The following is a 22472-nucleotide window of genomic DNA, read 5'->3' as shown; positions in this document are numbered from 1 at the left end:
ACCCGGGGCCGTGGTCGAACCCGGGTCTTCAGCACCGTAGGCAGCAGTGCTAACCACTGTAAATGTTTTAAACCGCCTGCAGAATTTTGAAACAATAGATAACATCTGCTCAGTAATACTTTGCATTTCACGGACACAGGGAATACAAGTAGAATTAATCACCCTTCTGATATAGTGACTCATTAAAGGACTGAAGACATGCATGACCTGCCAGGAAGAAGAAATCCTGTTTCACTTGAGATTTGGGAAAGAGATGTGAACTTTCCTTCCCATTAAGTATTACACACTTATGAAAACTTGCTGGAAGTAGATGAGTAAAGCTCCAGATTTCGTCACTTGTGAAATGAATACACCAGGCGAGGTTCCTCCGAGCCCAGATCTATTTGCATTCAGCACCAGTCCACTGGAATCAGTGCCAAGTGTGGGATGCTTGGAGGTAAGGCTGCACAAAGAAATACTGCCATTTCACTGTATAGATTTCAAGTGCCCTTCTTTGGGATTCAGTGTGATACCTCAAAACAGCAGGCAAATCACACCTATGTAGGGTTACTGCACTCCAGTACTTTTTGAAAAGTCTGATCACTTCATCTAATCATTTGACATCTGATCACATTGCCTTTAATGGGGAGATGATGGCATAGTCCTCATGTCACTGGACTACTAATCCAGGGGGCCAGGCTAATACTCAAGGGTCATGGGTTCAAGTCCCCTCAAGGCATCTGGTGGCATTGGAACTCAATTAATAAAAATCTGGAATGTGAAGCTGGTCTCCGTGATAATCATAGAATCATAGAATTTACAGTGCAGAAGGAGGCCATTCGGCCTATCAAGTCTGCGCCGGCCCTTGGAAAGAGCAACCCCCCTTAAGCCCACACCTCCACCCTATCCCTGTAACCCAATAACCCCACCCAAACTTTTTGGACACCTAAGGGCAATTTATCACGGCCAATCCACCTAACCTGCACATCGTTGGACTGTGGGAGGAAACCGGAGCACCCGGAGGAAACCCACGCGGACACTGGGAGAGCGTGCAGACTCCGCACAGACAGTGACCCAAGCCGGGAATCGAACATGGGAGTCTCGACCGTGAAGCAACTGTGCTAACCATTGTGCTAACGTGCTACCGTAATGACCATCATTGTTGTCATAAAAACGCATCTGGTTCACTAATGTCCTTTAGGGAAGGAAATGTGCTGTCCTCATCTGGTCCGGCCTAAATGTGACTCTGAACTGCCTCCTGAAATGGCCAAGCAAAGCACTCAAATCAAAGGCGATTAGAGATGGTTGACAAATGCAGGCCCTGGCAGGAATGCCCACATCACATAAAAGAATAAAGAAAATAATCTTGTCGGCAGTTTGGTCAAAATACCAGGAAAAAGGAACCCTAAGAATAGCAGCCCTGCAGGAACTGATGGTTAGCCACCTCAAAGGAATAAGTGAGGACATTACAGGTGTCAGATTTTCCAAATTTCCCCAGTGTTAGGGGGCTAAAACTTCACTTTATATTTTCATGAAGTATGTATAGTGTGCTGGATTCTCTGCTGTCCGACATCGGCAGCGGAATCGCGATCGGGCGGAGAATGTCGTGTGGGGCAAAAATCGAGAATTGTGCCCGGGGCCGAATCAGGCGCAATACTCGGGTCCCGCACTGGCTGCGGTGCCATGCAAATCCATCATTTGCATGGATTTGACTGCGAGTAACTCACTGGACACTGGATGCTCCACCCCTCCACAATGTTGTAGGCGGGAGTCACACGGGTGTAAATTGCTGCAAATATTTTGGAATGGGGCTCGGACGGGGATAAGGAAGGTAGGAAAACTCTCAAAACATTTTGGGCTTGCTGGGGGTGTGTCTGTCTTTATCATTGTATCCTGTATAGGCTCAGAGAGCCTCTGGGTGGAACGTGAATTGCACCCATTCAGTTCTGGTGGGAGAACATAGCCTCCGGCACGAAGAATCCACGCCATTATTAAGAAACTGAAAAAAGGCTTTAAAATGACTGAAGCCTAAACAAACGGAACTTTTCTGATGTTCAGAACAGCTGTCACCTCGTTATCTCTGAAGACGTTAAACACCCCCCAATTAAGGGGCCATCACATCTTTGGGTTGTGGGGGCGAAACCCACGCAAACACGGGGAGAATGTGCAAACTCCACACCGACAGTGACCCAGAGCCAGGATCGAACCTGGGACCTCGGCGCTGTGAGACAGCAGGGCTATAGGCTGGTTTTGCTCAGTGGGCTAGACAGCTGGTTTGTAATGCAGAACAAGGCCAGCAACGCGCGTTCAATTCCCGTACCCAGCTTACCTGAACAGGCGCCGTGATGTGGCGACTAGGGGCTTTTCACAGTAACTTCATACTTGTGACAATAAAAGATTATTATTAACCACTACGCCACCGTGCTGCCATGGAACCTGTAAGTTGGAATGTTCAGCTTGTCACCTTTCTGTTTACAGATGGGTGGCATGGGGGGAAATCAGGGCTGTTTAAAATCCCCCTCCTGTCCATAACACAAAGCTCAGCATTGGGTCCATCAATTAGAGAATTACTATGGAGATTCCATTAATTAAGAAGGAAAAGAGGAGGAAAAAGTTAACTGTAAAATCAGCTGTTAAATTTTCATTGCGAAAAAAGTTACTGGAGTTGATCATCACAGACTGAATCACGGAGGAGATCATCTGCATGGTGGATAGGGAAATGTTACTTCCATCTACTTCCAGAAGGCATTTCATAAAATTCCCCAAAATGATCACTCGTAAAAAATAAAATTCCATGGAATTGGTATATCCTTGCAACATAAACTGGTAATTGATTAGGATGAAGGTGACAGAGACAGAAAGGGTTCTGATATGACAAGGTGCTTTCTGCAGGAATTTTGATTGTGCAATCCACGTTTCATCAGATATGTAATTGACTTGGCGAACGTGTAAAGACTTCCTTATCCATGTTTCTAGGAGTGGAATCAGGAAACCCTTTCTCACACAAAGTCTAGTAGAAATCTGAAAAGGCTTTAAATTCTGGGTCAGTTACATTTTCCGGACTGAAATTGGTATTTTTTGTTTGGTATCACAGGATGTGAATCAATGGAGTTGATACATATCAATCACTGTCTAATTGAATGGTGGAACATGTTTGAGGGGCTGAATGGCTTCCTATTCCTATCTTGACTTCCAGAAGGCATTTAATAAGGTTCCCAGGCTTTGGATGCTGGGGGTCAGTTAAAACGTTTAAGACAGATCATGATCTAAAATTCAAAAGATAATTAGATAATTATTAGAAGGGGGGAAAAAGACAGGGCTGTGAAGACAATACAAGGAGTGTACTTAAATAGCTAGAACGATCGCAGTGCACGTCAGAATTCAAGGATTGAATAAGAAAATAGATGTAATCAGTTAACATCTATGTGTAAATACAGTGCCTGCCCTGAAGCCATGGGAGTGGCTCACACAGTGCTCTTGCACAAGGAGTAAAAGATTGCGGACGTGATTCAAATTTAATCTAACATCTGAAGTGTGGGAAATCAATTTGTAATTTGCCAGAACCTTTTTGGTGGTTTGTCTGAGGACAGTGAAAGGTCATAGCCAGAGTCAAACCCAGCCCAACTACAAAACCAGATGTATCTGGGAATGTTCAGCAGGTGAGAGAATCGCTGGCTGAATGTTCGGGTGTGGACCCTTCCTATTGAATTGATTTCGTTTATTTTATTTTTTTGAAAATCTTTTTATTGGCTTTTCTCACATCTATAAACAGTTGTTGCTCACATACATTCCATTTTTCTTGCCCGCGCTAGTTTGCTTTATTTTACAGAGATGTTTGTTTTGTCCTTCATTTGACTAACTGTAGGTACATTTTGCTGCCCTCTGGATCTGTCTATGATATCCTGCCTTCCTTCCGGCCCCCACCCCCCATTGGTTTCAGTACCCGTCCTCTTCTCTTGTGATTTCCCCATTCGGATGGCATACTTCATCTTCTCCAGGTGGAGAAATTCCGAGAGGTCAGCGAGCCAGTCTGCAGCTTTGGTTGGTGCTGCCGATCGGCAGCCGAGCAGGATTCTCCTGCGTGCGATTAGGGAAGTGAAAGCAAGGGCGTTGGCCCCCTTCCCCATGTGTAGCTCTGGCTGCTCCGATACCCCGAAGATTGCCACTATCAGGCATGGCTTCACCCTCACCCCCACAACCTTGGACATTGCCTCGGAGAAGGCTGTCCAGAACCCAGCCAGCTTGGGGCAAGCCCAAAACATGTGGGTGTGGTTGGCCGGGCCCCTCTGGCACCGTTCACATTTGTCCTCCACCTCCGGGAAGAACCTGCTCATTCGGGTTCTGGTCAGGTGCGCTCTGTGCACCACTTTGAGCTGCATTAGGTTTAGCCTTGCGCAGGAGGAGGTGGAGTTCACCCTGCTCAGTGCTTCGCTCCAGCGTCCCCATCCTACCTCTGTCCCCAGTTCATCCTCCCATTTTTGTTTGGTCCCGTCCAGTGGTGTTCGGCATTGTCCAGTAGTGATTTTGTTTATTGTCACGTGTACCAATGTTTAGTGAAAAGTATTTTTCTGTGAGCAGCTTAATAGATCATTGAGTACATGAAAAGAAAAGGAAATAAAATAAAATACATAATAGGGCAACACAAGGTACACAATGTAACTACATAACACCGGCATCGGATGAAGCATACAGGGTGTAGTGTTAATGAGGTCAGTCCAGAAGAGGGTCGTTTAGGAGTCTGGTAACAGCGGGGAAGAAGTTGTTTTTGGACCTGTTCATGCGTGTTCTCAGACTTTTGTATCTGCTGCCCGATGGAAGAAGATGGAAGAGTGAGCAAGCTGGGTGGGAGGGATCCCAGGCAGCGGGAGGTGTATATGGAGTCAATGGATGGGAGGCAGGTTCGTGTGATGGACTGGGCTGTGTTCACGACTCTCTGAAGTTTCTTGCGGTCTTGGGCCGAGCAGTTGCCATACCAGGCTGTGATGCAGTCAGATAGGATGCTTTCTATGGTGCATCTGTAAAAGTTGGTAAGAATTAATGTGGACATGCCGAATTTTCTTAGTTTTCTGAGGAAGTAAAAGGCGCTGTTGTGCTTTCTTGCTTGGTGGTAGCATCGAAGGGGGTAGACCAGGACAGGTTTTTTGAGATGTGCACCCCTTAGAATTTGAAACTGCTAACCATCTCCACCTCGGCCCCGTTGATGCTGACAGGGGTGTGTACAGTACTTTGCTTCCTCAAGTCAGTGACCAGCTCTTTAGGTTTGCTGGCATTGAGGGATAGATTGTTGTCGCTGCACCACTCCACGAGGTTCTCTATCTCCCTCCTGTATTCTGATTCGTCGTTATTCGAGATCTCGCCCACTATGGTCGCATCGTCAGCAAACGTGTAGATGGAGTTAGAACCAAATTTTGCCACACAGTCGCGTGTGTACAGGCAGTATAGTAGGCGGCTAAGTGCGCAGCATTGGGGGGCCCCGATAGTGAGGACTATTGTGGAGGAGGTGTTGTTGTTTATTCTTACTGATTGTGGTCTGTGGGTTAGAAAGTCGAGGATCCAGTTGCAGAGTGAGGAGCCATGTCCTAGGTTTTGGAGCTTTGATATATGAGCTTGGCTGGGATTATTGTGTTGAAGGCGGAGCTGTAGTCAATAAATAGGAGTCTGATGTTGGAGTCCTTGTTGTCAAGATGCTCTAGGGATGAGTGTAGGGCCAGGGAGATGCCGTTTGCTGTGGACAGGTTGCGGCGGTATGCGAATTACAGTGGATCAAAGCGTTCTGGGACTATGGAGGCGATGCGTTTCATGACCAACCTCTCGAAGCACTTCATTACGACTGAAATCAGGGCCACTGGACGGTAGTCATTGAGGCACGTTGCCTGGTGCTACTTTGGCACCGGTATGATGGTGGTCTTCTTGAAGCTTTGTTAAAACTCCATGATATTCAGTGTCATTCTAAATACTTTTCTCCCTGTTTCATGGACTCCTCCCTCACCATCATACACTGCTACACGCATACTATCTACCCCCTCTCTCTTGGGCAGTCCCTCAGGGTCGAGGATGACTTGTTTCCCCTCCAAGGAGGTGGGTTCTGCGGTGGCTGAATAGTCCAATCCTGGATCCGCAGACCCTGCCTCAGGTTTTGGCCGGTGATGCTTGATGCGGTGGTTGGGTGGGATGCTCAGGACACTGTTGTTTACACTTGGCCTCTGCATGCTCGGGGTGATTGGCACCTTCGTGGATTCTTCTCCAGTTTGTGCATTCTAAGGCAAGCGATTCCCATGTGTGGATGGGCATATTGCATTTATTTAAGGAGGCTTTCAGAATGTTCTTGTAGCGTTTCCTCTGCCCTCCGAATGATCGCTTGCCATTGCAGAGCTCGGAGTACAGCCCTCGTTTTGGGAGTCTTGTGTCAGGCATGCAGACAATGTGCCCGCCCATCGCAGCTGGTCGAACGTGATCAGTGCCTCGATACTGGGGATATTGGCCTCGGAGAGGACGCTCGCGTTGGTACGCCTATCCTTCCAGTGGATTTGTTGGATTTTGCGGAGGCAACGTTGGTGATATCTCCAGGGATTTCAGGTGCCCATGTTTCTGATGTATGCAGGAGAGCGAGGACCACGGCTGCTCTGTAGACCATGACCTTAGCGCTGGATTTGAGGACTCGGTCTTCGAACATTCAGGCGCCCGAAGACTGCACTGGCCCATTGGAGTCGATGCTGGATTTCATTGTCAATATCTGCTTGCACCGAGAGGAGTTTCCCGAGGTATGGGAAATGATCCATATTGTCCAAAGGCTCGCCGTGGATCTTGATGGTCGGGGGGGCAGATTTGTGTGGCAGGAGCGGGCTGGTAGAGAACCTTTGTTTTCCGAATGTTTAGTCTGAGGCCCATTCTGTCATACGTTTCAGTGAATGCATCGACGATGGTTTGTAGCTTGGCCTCACACACACACACACACACACACACACAGGCATTGTCTGCGAACTGCAGCTCGCTGACAGAGGTCTTGGTTCTGACCCAGAGGCATTGGAGATTGAACAGTTTCCAGCTTCTCCGGTAGGTTACCTCCACTCCAGCGGTGAGCTTCAGGCTGACGGAATGGAGTGCTGCTGTGAGGAAGGTGGAGAAGGGCGTTTGTGCGATGACGCAGCCCTGTTTGACCCCAGTTTGCACACGTATTGGTTCTATGGTTCCGTTGGTGAGGGTCACGGCTTGCACGTCACCGTGGAGAATGGTGACGAACTTCTGCGGGCAGATGGATTTGAGGAGGATGTTCCACAATCCCTCACGGTTGACAGAGTCGAAGGCCTTTGCAAGATCGAAGAAGGCCCTGTACAGAGGTTGTAGCTGATCCCTGCAATCTTCCTGGATTTGTCGCGCTCTGAAGATCATGTCCTTTGAGCCTCTTGATGGAGGAAGCTTCACTAAGACTCGGGGAGGAGCTCTTCAGCCGCTGGGAGGAGGCGGTTGAGGAGTATTCTCGCAATGACCTTTCCCGTAGCAGAGAGTAGGGAAATCCCTCTTTAATTTCCACAGTCAGCCTCGTCTCCTTTTTTGAAGAGGGTCACAATTTAAGGCATCTCTGAGATCGTCCGGCATGCTCTCTTCCTTCCAGGCAGTCTTCGATGCAAGTTTTCTCGACACCATCCCGCAACACGCTACCCACCATCTCAGTGCAGCCCCAGCTCGCCGTGTGGTCAAAAAATGGCAACACATACTGGCCCAGGCAGCGATGCTCACCATTACAAGAACGAATTTTTAAAAAACTCTCCTTCTTCTTCTGGGTCTTAGACATTCCCCACCTTCCTTACACCTTCCTGCACCAGCTTATTCAAAAACTGCTCCACAAACCGGGCATTAAACTCCAAAAAACACAGCCTTAAGCAGGAGCCACCCAACGTGCGACTTCCACCTACATACCGCAACCGGAAGCCATCCTTAATCTCAATGTTTAGGGGGATGGATGCTTGGTCATTTTGTTCACTGAGATCCCAGTTGTCCCATTGCCCTTGCCACACTTCCAAAAGGTTATAGCGCAAAACACTTTACGGTGTTTACGGTGAACGGTGAGAAGTGTCTAACTATCGGTGTGTGCCGCGCGCTGCTCGTTCCTTTGAGTTCAATCTCTTGGTGTTGGGCTCAAACACAAAACATTGAAACAAGAAGATGTAATTAGCTGTGCTAAGCTTGCTTCTAGGCCTGATTATTAAATAGAATGTGCCAGAGGCTGAAAGTAGCTGTGTCAATGGGTTTTTCTTCTTGCTACGCATTAGGCTTAAAAAGCAAATGTGAGGCCACACGGGGAAAAAAATCAGAAATGTATCAATAATATGGGGCTCTGCAATAATTCTCAATTCACGGAGTTTAACAGCTCAAACTAGATACTCTTCCTTTCTCCTCCCCTCACAGAACTTCAGAGACGAGCTGCTGAGCTGTTTGGGATGGAGGAGACCTTGTTTGTACCCAGTGGAACAATGGCGAACCTGATTTCAGGTCAGTGCAACTACAGCAAGACACCACACCGCTCTAAAATCTAATCACGATGAACGAAACAGCTGAAAGTCCAAACGTACTAACAATACAATGCTGGTGTCAGACGTGACTCATTGGTGGTGGCCCTCCCAATCCCGAGTCAAACCATTTGTGGGATCAAGTCTCGCTCCAGAGATCTGAACACATAATCTGGACTAAATTCCCAGGGCAGTGCTGAGGGAGTACTGCATTGCTGAGCTGCCGTTTTCCAGATGAGATTGCAAAGCAAGGATCTGCCTGCTCACTCAGGTGGAGGTAAAAGATGCTCTGACACGAGTTTGGAGAAGAACAGTGATGTTCTCACTCGCATCCTGGTCAATATTTATCCTTTAACAAACATCGCTGAAATAGATTGATGTTTGTGGGAGCTTGCTGTGCACAAATTAACTGTTTTATCTCCTATGTTACAGCTGTGATCCCATTGCAAAGGCAAAACACTTGGGCGACGTGAACTCATAAAAGGCACAATGTAAATGTGAATCTGGTACCATAGAGAGTGTTGCGCATGTCACATTCCAATTTCTGTTTCTTTCTTTATTCATGATGGAACCATCAATTCAGTGAACACGTGTAGTTGGATCTGAACAGAGGCTTTAATACACTTACAATAGAGCCAGCCTATTCGTCGTTGAACTTCAGGTGAAATGGCAGGCTGGCTCTAAGGCACTGATCTTTATACACCGGTCACAGGGGGAGGAGTCCTGGGCGGAGCCCAGTACAACTCTCGCGTACTCCCAGAGTGACTCCCCCTGGTGGTCGGATAGTGCAACTGCACTTACAATGGGTAGATAACGAACATATATACATGGAGTGATATTGGCAACTATATATAGTGTGAATCACATTCACCACATTCACCTCCTGTTTGAAAAATCAAGTCCGGCGGGGGTGATGGCTCAAAGAGTCAGTCTGTCCGGTGGACTAATTGTCCGTTTTGATCTGCGGAGCACCGGGGTTGCAGCCTCTTGCGGTGGCTGGGCGGGCGTCGAGGTCTGGGGTACGGTTGCCGACTCCGGGGCGAGTCTTGTCCGAGCCTCATACACCTCCTGGTCGAATGGAGACTGGGAGCGCGGGGGGGTGGGCTGGTGCTGGCGCTCGGGACTGGTGGGGTGAGCTCGCAGAATCGGGGGCGCAAGGGGGCGGCCGCATAGGGAACAGGGGAAAGGAGTTCCTCGGTGGGGGTAGATGGGGGGCTGGATCCAGCGGGTGCCAGGTCCCAGAGGGATACTGTGTCCTGGCGACCGTCCAGGAACTCAACAAATGCGTACTGTGGGTCGGAATGAAGCAGGCGCACCTTTTCAACAATGGGGTCGGTCTTGTGCGCCCTGACGTGCTTCCTTAGGAGAACCGGGCTTGGCGTCCTCAGCCACGCCGGAAGTGAGACCCCTGTGGTAGTGCCCCTGGAAAAAATGAAGTGGGGGGTTTGGTTGGTAGCTGTACACAGGAGGGATCTAATTGCGTGGAGCGCATCAGGGAGGACTTCCTGCCATTGGGAAACTTGGAGCTTCCTGGACCTGAGGGTCAGTAGGACGGTCTTCCAGACCGTCGCGTTCTCCCTCTCCACCTGTCCGTTCCCCCTGGGGTTGTAACTGGTAGTCCTGCTCGAGGCGATGCCCTTGTCGAGCAGGAACTGACGCAACTCATCACTCATAAAGGACGCACCCCGGTCACTGTGCACGTTGCTGGGGAAACCGAACAGGGTGAAGACACTATGCAGGGCCCTAATGACTGTGTGGGAGGTCATATCGGGGCATGGGATGGAGAAGGGGAATCGGGAGAACTCGTCAATAATGTTAAGGAAGTAAATGTTTTTGTTCATGGAGGGGAGTGGCCCTTTGAAATCGATCGCAAGGCGTTCAAAGGGCCTAGAAACCTTGACTAGGTGGGCCCTGTCTGGTCTATAGAAGTGCGGTTTGCACTCCACACAGATCGGGCAGTCCCTGGTGACCGCTTTTACCTCCTCGTTGGAGAAAGGCAGGTTTCGGACTCTGATGTAGTGGGCGAGCCGGGTGACCCCTGGGTGGCAGAGGTCATCGTGGATGGCTTTTAGGCGGCTGATTTGCGCGCTGGTGCATGTCCCGCGGGATAGGGCATCCGAGGGCTCGTTGAGCTTCCCCGATCGATATTTGATATCATAATTGTAGGTGGAGAGTTCAATCCTCCACCGAAGAATTTTGTCATTTTTAATTTTGCCCCTTTGCGAGTTGTCGAACATGAAGGCGACCGACCGTTGGTTGGTAATGGGGGTGAACCTCCTACCTGCGAGGTAGTGCCTCCAGTGTCGGATAGCCTCCACGATGGCTTGTGCTTCCTTCTCGACTGAGGAGTGTCGGAGTTCTGAAGCGGATAGGGTATGGGAGAAAAATGCAACGGGCCGCCCTGCTTGGTTTAAAGTGGCTGCTGGCGCTACCTCTGAGGCGTCGCTCTCAACCTGAAAGGGAGTGGATTCATCCACCGCCCGCATGGCCACTTTGGCGATGTCGTCCCTGATGCAGCTGAAGGCTTGGCGCGCCTCAGCAGACAGGGGAAATAGTTTGGCCTTGAAGAGTGGGCGGGCTTTGTCCGCATATTGTGGGACCCACTGGGCGTAGTACGAAAAGAGCCCCAAGCACCATTTGAGGGCCTTGGGGCCATGGGGGAGGGGGAGTTCTAAGAGGGGGCGCATGCGGTCCGGGTCTGGGCCCAGGACTCCATTCTCCACGACGTAGCCGAGGATGGCTAGTCTGTTTGTGCGGAACACGCATTTCTCCTTGTTATATGTAAGGTTTAATTTTTGGGCCGTCTGGAGAAAATGGTGGAGGTTGGCATCGTGGTCCTGCTGGTCATGGCCGCAGATGGTAACATTGTCCAGATAAGAAAACGTGGCCCGCAGCCCGTACTGGTCTACCATTCGGTCCATTGCTCGTTGGAACACCGAAACCCCGTTAGTGACGCCGAAGGGAACCCGGAGGAAATGGAAGAGGCGGCCATCGGCCTCGAACGCCGTGTAGTGGCGGTCCTCCGGGCGGATTGGGAGCTGGTGGTATGCAGACTTCAGATCCACCGTGGAAAATACCCAATACTGGGCGATCTGGTTTACCGTGTCTGCAATTCTTGGGAGGGGATACGCGTCTAGGAGCGTAAAACGATTGATGGTCTGGCTATAATCGACGACCATGCGGAATTTTACCCCGGTCTTGACGACCACCACCTGAGCTCTCCAGGGACTGTTACTGGCCTCTATGAGCCCCTCACTGAGCAGCCTTCGGACCTTCATTCTGATAAATACCCTATCCTGCAGGCTGTACCGCCTGCTGCGGGAGGCTACCGGTTTGCAATCCGGGGTGAGGTTGGCGAAGAGAGGAGGGGGGGGGGCGATGCGCGGCGTGGCGAGGCTGCAGATAGTGAGTGGGGGCAGGGGCCCGCCGAAGATGAGGGTGAGACTCTTGAGGTTACATTGGAAATCCAAGCCTAAGAGGAGTGGCGCGCAGAGGTCGGGCAAGACATACAGTTTAAATTTGGAATAGCTAGCGCCTCGAATCGTTAGCGTTGCTGTAGTGCGGCCTTGGATTTGGATGGAATGGGAGCCCGAAGCGAGGGCGATAGTTTGGTTGACGGGATAAATAGGGAGGGAACAGCATCTTACCAGCTCTGGGTGTATGAAGCTCTCTGTGCTCCCGGAGTTGAAGAGGCACGATGTGTTGTACCCGTTGATCTCGACCTCCGTCATCGAATTTCTCAGATGCTTGGGGCGAGATTGGGCGAGGGTGACCGCGTTGAGTTGCTGGCCGCGTGGTGGGTGCCTGAGGGGAGTCGAATTCTTCCGATCAGGCGTCCTGTCAAGTAGATGCCGCTGCGTTCTGGTGAGCTTGATGCAGGAACATTGCGCTGAGTTGCGGGCCATGTGGTGACTGCCCGGGGAGGTCGTACTCCTCCGATGAGCTGTTTGAGTCTGGAGATGCAGCTAGGGCCCGTGGATCGCACGTGGAGGGTGGTGATGAAGATGGCGTCCAAGAGGGCAGCCCCCATGAATCGCACGTGGCCGGCCGCATTGTGGAGGTTTGCCAAGGTGGCGGCCCCCATGGATCGCACGTGGCGGGAGGGGGCGGAGCCTGAGCATAGGCCGCAGCGTTTCGGGCCCCGCGGGCCTGCTGGTACTGGGGGCGATGTTTTTGGACTGTTGGGGTGTTGAGGGCTGGGGCCCTTCTGCCGAGGCACACTCTAGCATAGTGGCCTTTCTTCCCGCAGCTGCTGCAGGTCGCAGATCGGGCTGAGCAGCGCTGCCGCGGGTGCTGGCTTTGTCCACAGAAGTGGCAGGCTGGAGCAGTTGAATAACTGGTTTGGGGAGCTGAATCGTGGCAGCCTGGAGCAGTTGAATAACTGGTTTGGGGAGCTGAATAGTGGCATGTTGGAGCAGTTGAATAACTGGTTTGGCGAGCTGAGTAGCTGGCTGGGGGAGCTGAGTAATTAGCTGGAGCAGCTGAATAGTTGAGTATTTGACTGGGGGCCCCCATGAATCGCACGTGGCCGGCCGCATGGTGGAGGTTTGCCAGGCTTGGGGGTTCCTCAGGTTGGGGGCCCATGCGGGGTTTGCGGGGTCCGCGGGAAACGAGTTGAGGCTGCGGAAGGAAACTTCCATTGTGATAGCAGCCTCTACGGTAGTCTCTAAGCCCTGGGCTCCATTTTCTAATAGTCACTGGCGTACATAGCTAGATCGAAGGCCCGCTACAAAAACATCCCGCACAGCAAGCTCCCTATGTTCGGCCGCGGTTACGGCCTGGTAATTGCAGTCATTTGAGAGTTTTTCAACTCGCATGCAAATTCAGCGAAAGTTTCAGTAGCCCTTTGTCGGCGAGTCGTGAACACATGGCGGGCAAAGACCTCGTTCATGGGCCTAATATACATTTTGTCCAAAATCGCCAGCGCAGCGGTGTAGGAACCGGCTGGATTTAGTTGTGTAGAAATTCTGTGGCTTACCCTCACGTGCAGTAGGCTGAGCTTTTGTTCCTCCGTAGTTTCAGCGGTGCTGATTTCGGCCAGGTAGGCCTTAAAACATTTCAGCCAGTGGCAGAAGGTTTCTTTTGCCTCTGCATCCTGCGGATCAAGTTCTAGACGTCCTGGTTTTAGAGCGGATTCCATGCTTTACTTCGGCGGCAGCTTAAGTGTATTAAATTGATGGAACCATCAATTCAGCGAACACGTGTAGTTGGATCTGAACAGAGGCTTTAATACACTTACAATAGAGCCAGCCTATTCGTCGTTGAACTTCAGGTGAAATGGCAGGCTGGCTCTAAGGCACTGATCTTTATACACCGGTCACAGGGGGAGGAGCCCTGGGCGGAGCCAAGGGAGGAGCCCAGTACAACTCTCGCGTACTCCCAGAGTGACTCCCCCTGGTGGTCGGATAGTGCAACTGCACTTACAATGGGTAGATAACGAACATATATACATGGAGTGATATTGGCAACTATATATAGTGTGAATCACATTCACCACAATTCATTCATGGAATGTGGGCGTCTCTGGCTGTGCTGGCATTTATTGCCCATCCATGAGGGCATTTAAGAGTCAACCACATTGCTATGGGTCTGAAGTCACATGTAGGCCAGACCAGGTAAGGATGCCAGATTTCCTTCCCTAAAGGACATTAGTGAACCAGGTGGGTTTTTACAACAATCGACAATGGTTTCATGGTCGTCATTAATCGGAAAAAAAAATAATTGGGTGCTGTGGTGGTATGAATGTGAGCACTGCCATTGGTGCAGAGCATGGGTTTCCCATTGGCTCTGGCTGGTCACGTGCCTCTTGTCCGATTGGCTGGGACTAGTCATGTGACTGCTCACCAATTGGTCGAGAGGCGGGGTATAAGTACCCAGAGTTCCCGGCGGTCGGCCTTACTCTGTAGTCGACCACCGGGCTAACAACTAGCTGATTAAAGCCACAGTTCAGATCTTAATCGTGTCTTGAGTCCAATTGATGGCACATCAGGTGCTCTAAATTTAAAAAAAATGGAACAAGAGAAGGCATCCATCCGCCGAATGTCCTTTTTCCTGACTATCAGAATATATATAAGGTCAGTCGAGGCTACTGCAGTTCATCTGGCCAGTTTCAAAATGTGAAAAATAACAAAGTCATTTGTCTCCTATCCCCTTCTGTGTTTTCTCTGTCAAAAGCCAGTCCAGATTTGTGTTTTTGCCAGCATTATTCACCTCTGTGTGCAGTATGCTCCATATAATTTTCACACAACATAAAAGGGTGACATTTATATTCCATGTCCACCTTCCCTTTCTGCCCTCTCCACCCCAAACAAAGAAATTAATGTTTTTAATAGACTCATGCTGCTGACATGCACTGAACAGTTCCAATGGTACTTGAATTCCCAGTAGAATGTAGTTGGAGGGAAGTGCTAAAAAGTAGAGAGATGCGTCAGCAGCCTGGGATATGCACTAGGCGTATGCTTTGAGGCTGATTCCCATAAAGTCATTGAACAGTAAGTCTTTGTGAATCAGAGTGTTTTCTTGGTCAAGGAGATTTGGGCTACATTTGTACAATTCAAATAATGCACTCAATGTACTGGGTTCAGGATCCTTCCAGTAATGAATCTAGGAGGTCTTTTATTCATTCTCAGGATGTGGGGATTTGTTTATTATCTCTCCGTTTCTCTGAGTTTGGTGTGACTGATGGGCTTGCTCGACCACTCCTGTGGCAGCCGAGAGGCAACTTTTTTAGTGTGGGGACTGTCACCTACAGGCCACACCAGGTCAAAAAGGCAGCCTTCCTTCCCCATGACCATTTGTGAACCACTTTAGATCTTTGAGAATCTCGCAATTTCGTGCTCACTTTACTGATACCACTTTGTTTTATTTCTAGATTTCAAACTGAATCCTGATTTTGCAAACTGGCATGGTGGGTGTTGAACTTTGCTTTCCCCGGTTTATTCACCCAGGCCTCTGGGTTACTAACTAGCACATTAACATAGCCACTCCCCTGCCGCGCCCATCTGATTTTACTTCCATTTTGCATGTAAATTAAGCCAGGATTTGTGCACACGCTCTGCCCAGTCCTGGAATTTCCACAGGGTTTTTTTTTCCAATTGTCTGTCGTAACTTTGGAAGACGTTCAGCAGAAAGCTTGGCTAAGTGTCGTAAACAATTTCTCTGACTTCCTGCCAAAGTTACGTTGATTAATCACAGAGTCTGTATTAAAGTTTGATTGCCCTTTCTCCCTGGTTTATGGCAATGAGCGAGTCTTTTGCTCTGATTTCTGAATGAGTAAAATGTTTCCACGTTTAAAATCTTTAACTTGGTTGGAAATTTGAGTAAAATTTCCGTGCTGCCGTGGCAACTCCCTCGGAATTTTTTATTATAGGACAAGAATGTACGAGAAACAGAAAAGAAGATTATTTCGGTTCAAGACAGGATGTTCCATTGAACTATCTCTTTTTGTTAAACGACCTCCCAAACAGTGAGAGAAGTTGCAACTATTGTATTACACTGCCGATCTACCTCACAGTTATCAAATTCTGGGTGACTGTTTCCACCAAACAAATCCATCTCTTAGGTTTCATAGAATTTACATTGCAAAAGGAGGCCATTTGGCCCATTGAGTCTGCACCGGTTGACGAAACTCTCAAAGTGGCTTTGCAGGATTTGGTCTTCACCCTTTGGTCTTTGAGATTACAGAGAAATAAAGCAGCATTTGATCTTTTATATTATCGATGAGGGTCGCATGCTGAATTATGAAACGATAATCTGTTGGTGTCTGAGTTCTTCACAGGTGTGAGCTCATGCATCAGAATGTTGCTTCAAAATGCCTTGTATCCTGCCTAGTTCTTAGAAAGACGGCACAAATAGACTGAAGATGATTTCTCCGACTAGCTTCTTTTTTTTTGAGGAAGGTGTCTAGCTTGCTACGCCTGAGAGGAAAAAACACAGGAAGTTGGGCCGCGTAACGTTCACAACCATATGTAGATCTGGAATGACTTTCCTGTGCTGTGTACGAGTACAGTGTGCAGCTAGTGCAGTTCGCTCTGTCAATCTGATAACGTTTATGAGAACTGACCACAAAGGAAAGGCGCGAACACTGCAACCTTAAATGGCGCACAGTTTTTTTGCTGCATTGTTGTTTTTAGAGAGAAAATCTAAAATAACGGAATCAAATCGCTATCACAGTTTAAATACTTGACAGTGTAAAGTTTCGTCAACCGGTGCAGACTCGATGGGCCAAATGGCCTCCTTTTGCAATGTAAATTCTATGAAACCTAAGAGATGGATTTGTTTGGTGGAAATAGTCACCCAGAATTTGATAACTGAGGTAGATCGGCAGTGTAATACAATAGTATTACACTTGGTCAGTGTAAAGTTGCAGGTGATTACCATTTTAACCCACACTTTGATGGTTTATGTAAAGAAACCATGGCGAGTTTACAGGATTTATAATTGAACTCTTTGACCCATCCATAGGAAAGCAATGTATATTACATTGCAGTACTCCAGGTATTTCTTAATTGCAGGATCCCATGTATTTCTAATGTAAAAACAGGCTGAAGAACATTCTCCTGCCTTCCAGAGTTGCAGTTATGGATATTTGTATTTCCCACTTTCTCTGTCTGGTAGCTTTGACAAAGAGTCATCGGATTTGAAACATTCGCTCTTTTCTCTCCCTACAGATGCTGCCAGACCTGCCGAGATTTTCCAGCATTTTCTCTTTGGTTTCAGATTCCAGCATCCGCAGTAATTTGCTTTTATTTTATGGATATTTGTATCTTCTTATTGTAAGTCGGCTTTGAGTAAAGTGAAATGGGGCTGGTTTAGCACACTGGGCTAAACAGCTGGCTTGTAATGCAGAACAAGGCAGCAGCGCGGGTTCAATTCCCGTACCAGCCTCCCCGAACAGGCACCCGAATGTGGCGGCTAGGGGCTTTGCACAGTAACTTCATTGAAGCCTACTTGTGACAATAAGCAATTATTATCGTTATTAAATGCAAGTTCCAGAAAAAGATTGGAGCACTTCAAATATTTTCAAACAAGTTGACCTTGCAGAAATATTGAAAATATTGTCATGTTTTCCAAACATTCTACGTCGGACAAGAATGCCCATGAACTTTACCTTGACTTGGTTGAATGGAGATTTCCACCGTGTGTTTCCATTCTGTACTCCACGTATTGGTCATTAGTGCACATCAGCCATATGATCTCATCCAGCTCCAAGCCACACTGTGGTACCCAGAGACCTCCGCTGATTCACATTTGCTTGGCCAGCAACTGACATTCTAAACTTTAAACTAAGAGGTCTGCAAGAGATTGAAGAGTTGGGGGAATAGCAAGAATCATACTCCTGATGTTATTGAAAAGGGAGATATGTTGACAAAGCTGTTTGTCTTGCACTAATCAGGACAAATGCAAGAATGATAAATTTCAAACCATCTCCACACTTCATAGCAGAGGAGAAAATGGGTGCGGATTGGTTGGCAAGTGGACTCCTGATGAGGCACTGACATGGAGAAATCAATGGGGAATTGGTTCCCCGTGCCCTCGGTCACGTTCCCGGTCAATTCTACAAAGGCATAAGACTTGGAACAGATTCCTTTTGTTTGTAGAGAAAGGGTCCTCTGTGTGAATTTGTGCCCCTTCTAGCCTAGTGTTAATTAGCCACATTACGAGCTCGACTGCTTGTTAGTGTAGCTGTTGGCGCACTCAGGATTGTTCAGCAAGTGCTGCCCAGTTGCAGAATCGCTTTCAACAGCAGACATTTTGCTTTTGGGTTTTTGTAAGCACTGACTGGTTCAGTACCCTGCCAATTGCAAACAGTCAGTGGAGCCAATTCATAGGGTGTGTGGCCGATGTGCCTGACATCCCATCAGCGCTGAACTTCATATACTGTGTTATTCAGTTGTGTCGTTGGCAGAACATCTTTTGGATGAGTGGGCAGCACTTGCTGAACAATCCTGAGTGAACTAATAGCTACACTAACAACCAACAAGTTCATCACTTGAGCTTGTAACATGGCATATTTACGCCACGGATCATATCTAAGCTCTTCAGTCCTGCCACAGTCAGCCGTGAATGGTGGTGAGCAATTAAACAGTTCATCGGAGGAGGAGACTCCACAAATATTCTCACCTGCAATGACGAGGGAATCCAGCACATCAGTACCAAAGATAAGGCAGAGGCGTTTTCTACAATCTTCAGCCAGACGTGCAAGAGGATCATTCATCTTGGGTTCCCAGCATCACAAATGTTAGTCTTCAGCCAATTCAATTCACTCCATATGATATTAGAAAAGGCTGACAGCACTGGATACGGCAAAGGACCCTGACAATCCAGCAATAGTATTAAAGGCTTGTGCTCCAGATCTTGCCATGCCTCTAACCAAGTTGGTCCAGTCCAACTACAACACTGGCATCAACCCATCAATGTAGAAAATTGCCCAGGTATGACCTGTACACGGAAATCAGTCAACTCTTGGTCATCAGTAAAGTGCTGGAAGGGGTCATCATCAATCAATCAAGCAGCACTAACTCAGCAATAACCTGCTCACGGGACCCTCAGTTTGGGTTCTGCCAGGGTCACTCAGCTCCTGATCTCATTACACACTTGGTTCAAAACTGGACAAAAGAGCTGAATGCCAGAGGTCAGGTGGGAATATCTGCCCTTGATATCAAGGCAGCATTTGACTTAAGTATGGCATTGAGGAGGCCGAGCAAAATTGGAGTCAATTGGGAATCAGGGAGAAAGCTCTCTGCTGGTTGGAGTCATACCCGGCACAAAGTAAGATGGTTGAGGTTGTTGGACATCAGTCATCCCATCTCCAGGACAACATAGAACATAGAACAGTACACCACAGAACAGGCCCTTCGGCCCTCAATGTTGTGCCGAGCCATGATCACCCTACTCAAACCCACGTATCCACCCTATACCCGTAACCCAACAACCCCCCTTAACCTTACTTTTATTAGGACACTACAGGCAATTTAGCATGGCCAATCCACCTAACCCGCACATCTTTGGACTGTGGGAGGAAACCGGAGCACCCGGAAGAAACCCACGCACACAGGGGGAGGACGTGCAGACTCCACACAGACAGAGACCCAGCCGGGAATCGAACCTGGGACCCTGGAGCTGTGAAGCATTTATGCTAACCACCATGCTACCCTGCTGCCCCTGCTAACAATGCAGGAGTTCCTCAGGAGAGTATCCAAGGCCACATCATCTTCAGCTCCTTCTATCAGAAGGTCACAAGTGGGGATGTTCGCTGATGTGTTCAACACTATTCATGACTCTTCATATACTGAAGTAGTCAATGGGCAATGAATGCTGGTGTAGCCAACTATTCCCACATCCCTTTAATGAATCGAAAAAAAGTAAGAAGTCTTACAACACCAGGTTAAAGTCCAATATATTTGTTTCAAATCACTAGCTTTCGGAGCACTCAGGTCAATCAAACATACCTCTTCATTCACCTGAGGAAGGAGCAGAGCTCTGAAATCTAGTGTTTGAAACAAACCTGTTGGACTTTAACCTGGTGTTGTAAGACTTCTTACTGTGCTCACCCCAGTCCAACGCCGCCATCTCCACATCATCGAAAAAAAGTGAAATACATTCATCCCCAGGGTTCTATTCTCTGCAAAGGAAAGAAATATGTTCAACCCTTGCACCTTTTTTGAATTACTTGGAAGGTTGGGGGGACTATACTTCCCCATTGGTTTCTCCTTGTCCAATCCGAATCAACTTGCTAGCCAATCAGCACCCCTTTTCTGCCATGGTATAAAAATTGTTGCGATTGGTTGTAATTTAACATCATTGCATTTCACTTGATGAGTGCCAGACAATATGATTCGGCAACGAGCCTGTCTCATCAGCAAAGTTCAGGTTCCAACGACCAGCGACTGTTTGTAAATCTTACACTAGCTTCTAACACTGGAACAAGCTGTAGAACATACTAAACATACAGTTGGAAAACATGCTGCCTTTTCTTGATGAAAGGTCAACTAAAGCTGTGGTAAGGAACTTGAGGTAGAATTTCACCGCAGCCTTCAAATTCGGGCATCAGTACGCAGCCCAAGGAAAATGGCTTTGTTGTGAGAAAGCACATTTCATTGTCCTGTGGTTGAACCAGACACAGTTTGGAGGAAACTGTTAAATTGGTTTAACTGCCCAATAGGTCTTGCGGGAACCTCATTGTACCAAGCACGAGCAGCCTAACAGTAGTAACTGCAATCTTTCAATTTCAGCCATACCAGATGACCCGGCAACCAATTTGTGCCCAGTATTGTGGGCCAGGGTTTAGAGAATACCAAAGTATATCATGGAGTTTACCTGACCCACAACTTTGAATAGATTTTGGTTATGCGGAGCACAAGGGCCCACTTTGCAGGTGTAATGCAACAGAGAACTAAAGTATTTTTAAACAAAAACAATGTTTATTCTATGAATCCAGCTACCAACACTGATAACCCCTCCAAAGATGCAGTACTCTATAGGTAACCCTTAGTAACTTTCCTAACAAAAGTTTCCTCTCCGGTGGCCTTCTGGAGAGGATGTTTATTCTATGAATCCAGTTAACATTTTATAAACACACAGTAAACATCTTATCAACTACCAACACTTATACCCCCCCCCCCAAGATACAATACTCTATAGGTAACCCTTAGTAACTTAGCAATGTCCATAAGTCAAAGACCCTTTTTAACAAAGACAGCAGGTTTGTATTCCTTACAGAAACAGGTATTACTTTGAAATCGTCAAGTGATCTGGAGACATTCTTTAGCATTCAGCGAGAGAGACCAAAATACATCTCCTTGGTTTGAATGCAGCCCTCCAACTGAAAACGAAACTAAAACTCAGAGCCAAAAACAGCTTCCAGCTCAAAACGAAAGTAAAAAGCAGAGCCAGAGCCCAGCTCCACCCACACACTGACATCACTGCAGCCACTTGAGAAGACAAACATTTCTTAAAGTGACATTCCCATGACACCAGCAAGGCAACACACGCATAGCAATGAGGCAAATGACCAGATGACCTGCTTCAATGATGTTGGTTCAGGAATAAGTATTGACTGAGACATCAGGTGAACGCCTGTGATCTTCTTTGTCTTGTACACTGGGATCTTTCACTTCTACGGAGGAGAGCAGACAGGGCCTCGGTTTTATGTCTCATTGCACAGATGGCACCTCCAAACAGTGCAGCTCTCTATTGAGGCAACAGCCTGAGCGCCGATGCACTGCCAGGTTATGGGAATGGAACTTGAACCCGTGACCTTCAGCCTCAGAGCCAGGCGTACTATCACTGAGCCAAGGCTGCCACCTCAGTTAATCCATCCTATTCCACTTGTAATGGTCATCACAGTTCTTTTATCTACACTCTTCAATGTAATCATATTTTATAGAAATACCTAAAGATTCTAATGACACCCTAGTAAAAAATAAGTTGCAGTGCCTGGCAGAATCTTATGTTGTGGGTCTTTCCAGCACACAAGTGAAAAATGTTCTCTGATTAGGCTTTTAAAGATTGAGACACTAGTTATTTCACCAAATTGAAGAATTGTGTTTGACATTCATTAACGCCACATCTTACCAGGAATATAGTGATGTTTTTCCCCACCACCTTATCATGGAGCGCACAACTTGTGTGAAGGAGTGATCAGACCCTGAGTTATGGGACAAAAGTAAAGCTTGCTCTCCCATCGCATCTTGTTCATATGTCACAGGTCGTGCTCCTGAAAAATCACTTCTGAGCCTGAGGTTTTGGGGGGTGATTCTCCGGAAAAATTTCTAAGTTTGGTAGCGAGCGGGAATTGCCGTGAGCTTCCTGGCATTCAGCCCAGCGAGGCCGGAAACACAATTCAACGGTAATTGGTCCACTTAACGAGGCCTCACGGGCTTCACGGAAATGAAGGTTCGCCAGCTGATTCACCGGGTCCCCCCGCTAACAAGGCGCAGTTGCACTTAAGCTGTACTTGCTCAGCCAATCCCAGCCAGCTCGCAG

At 48.0% G+C, this 22472-nt stretch overlaps 1 protein-coding gene across 1 annotated transcript in view; it reads left to right on the top strand.

The window, feature by feature from the left end:
* tha1 (threonine aldolase 1) overlaps positions 1–22472 on the top strand; it is an 86105-nt gene that overhangs the window by 25207 nt on the left and 38426 nt on the right. The window contains exon 2 of the mRNA XM_038778257.1: positions 8386–8469. Coding sequence (XP_038634185.1) covers positions 8386–8469 — 84 coding nt within the window. The remainder of the gene's footprint in view (positions 1–8385; positions 8470–22472) is intronic.

The sequence above is a fragment of the Scyliorhinus canicula genome, chromosome 18 (assembly GCF_902713615.1).
Source record: "Scyliorhinus canicula chromosome 18, sScyCan1.1, whole genome shotgun sequence".
NCBI classification, from domain to species: Eukaryota; Metazoa; Chordata; class Chondrichthyes; order Carcharhiniformes; family Scyliorhinidae; genus Scyliorhinus; species Scyliorhinus canicula.
This window is presented reverse-complemented; position numbering and strand designations above follow the sequence as displayed.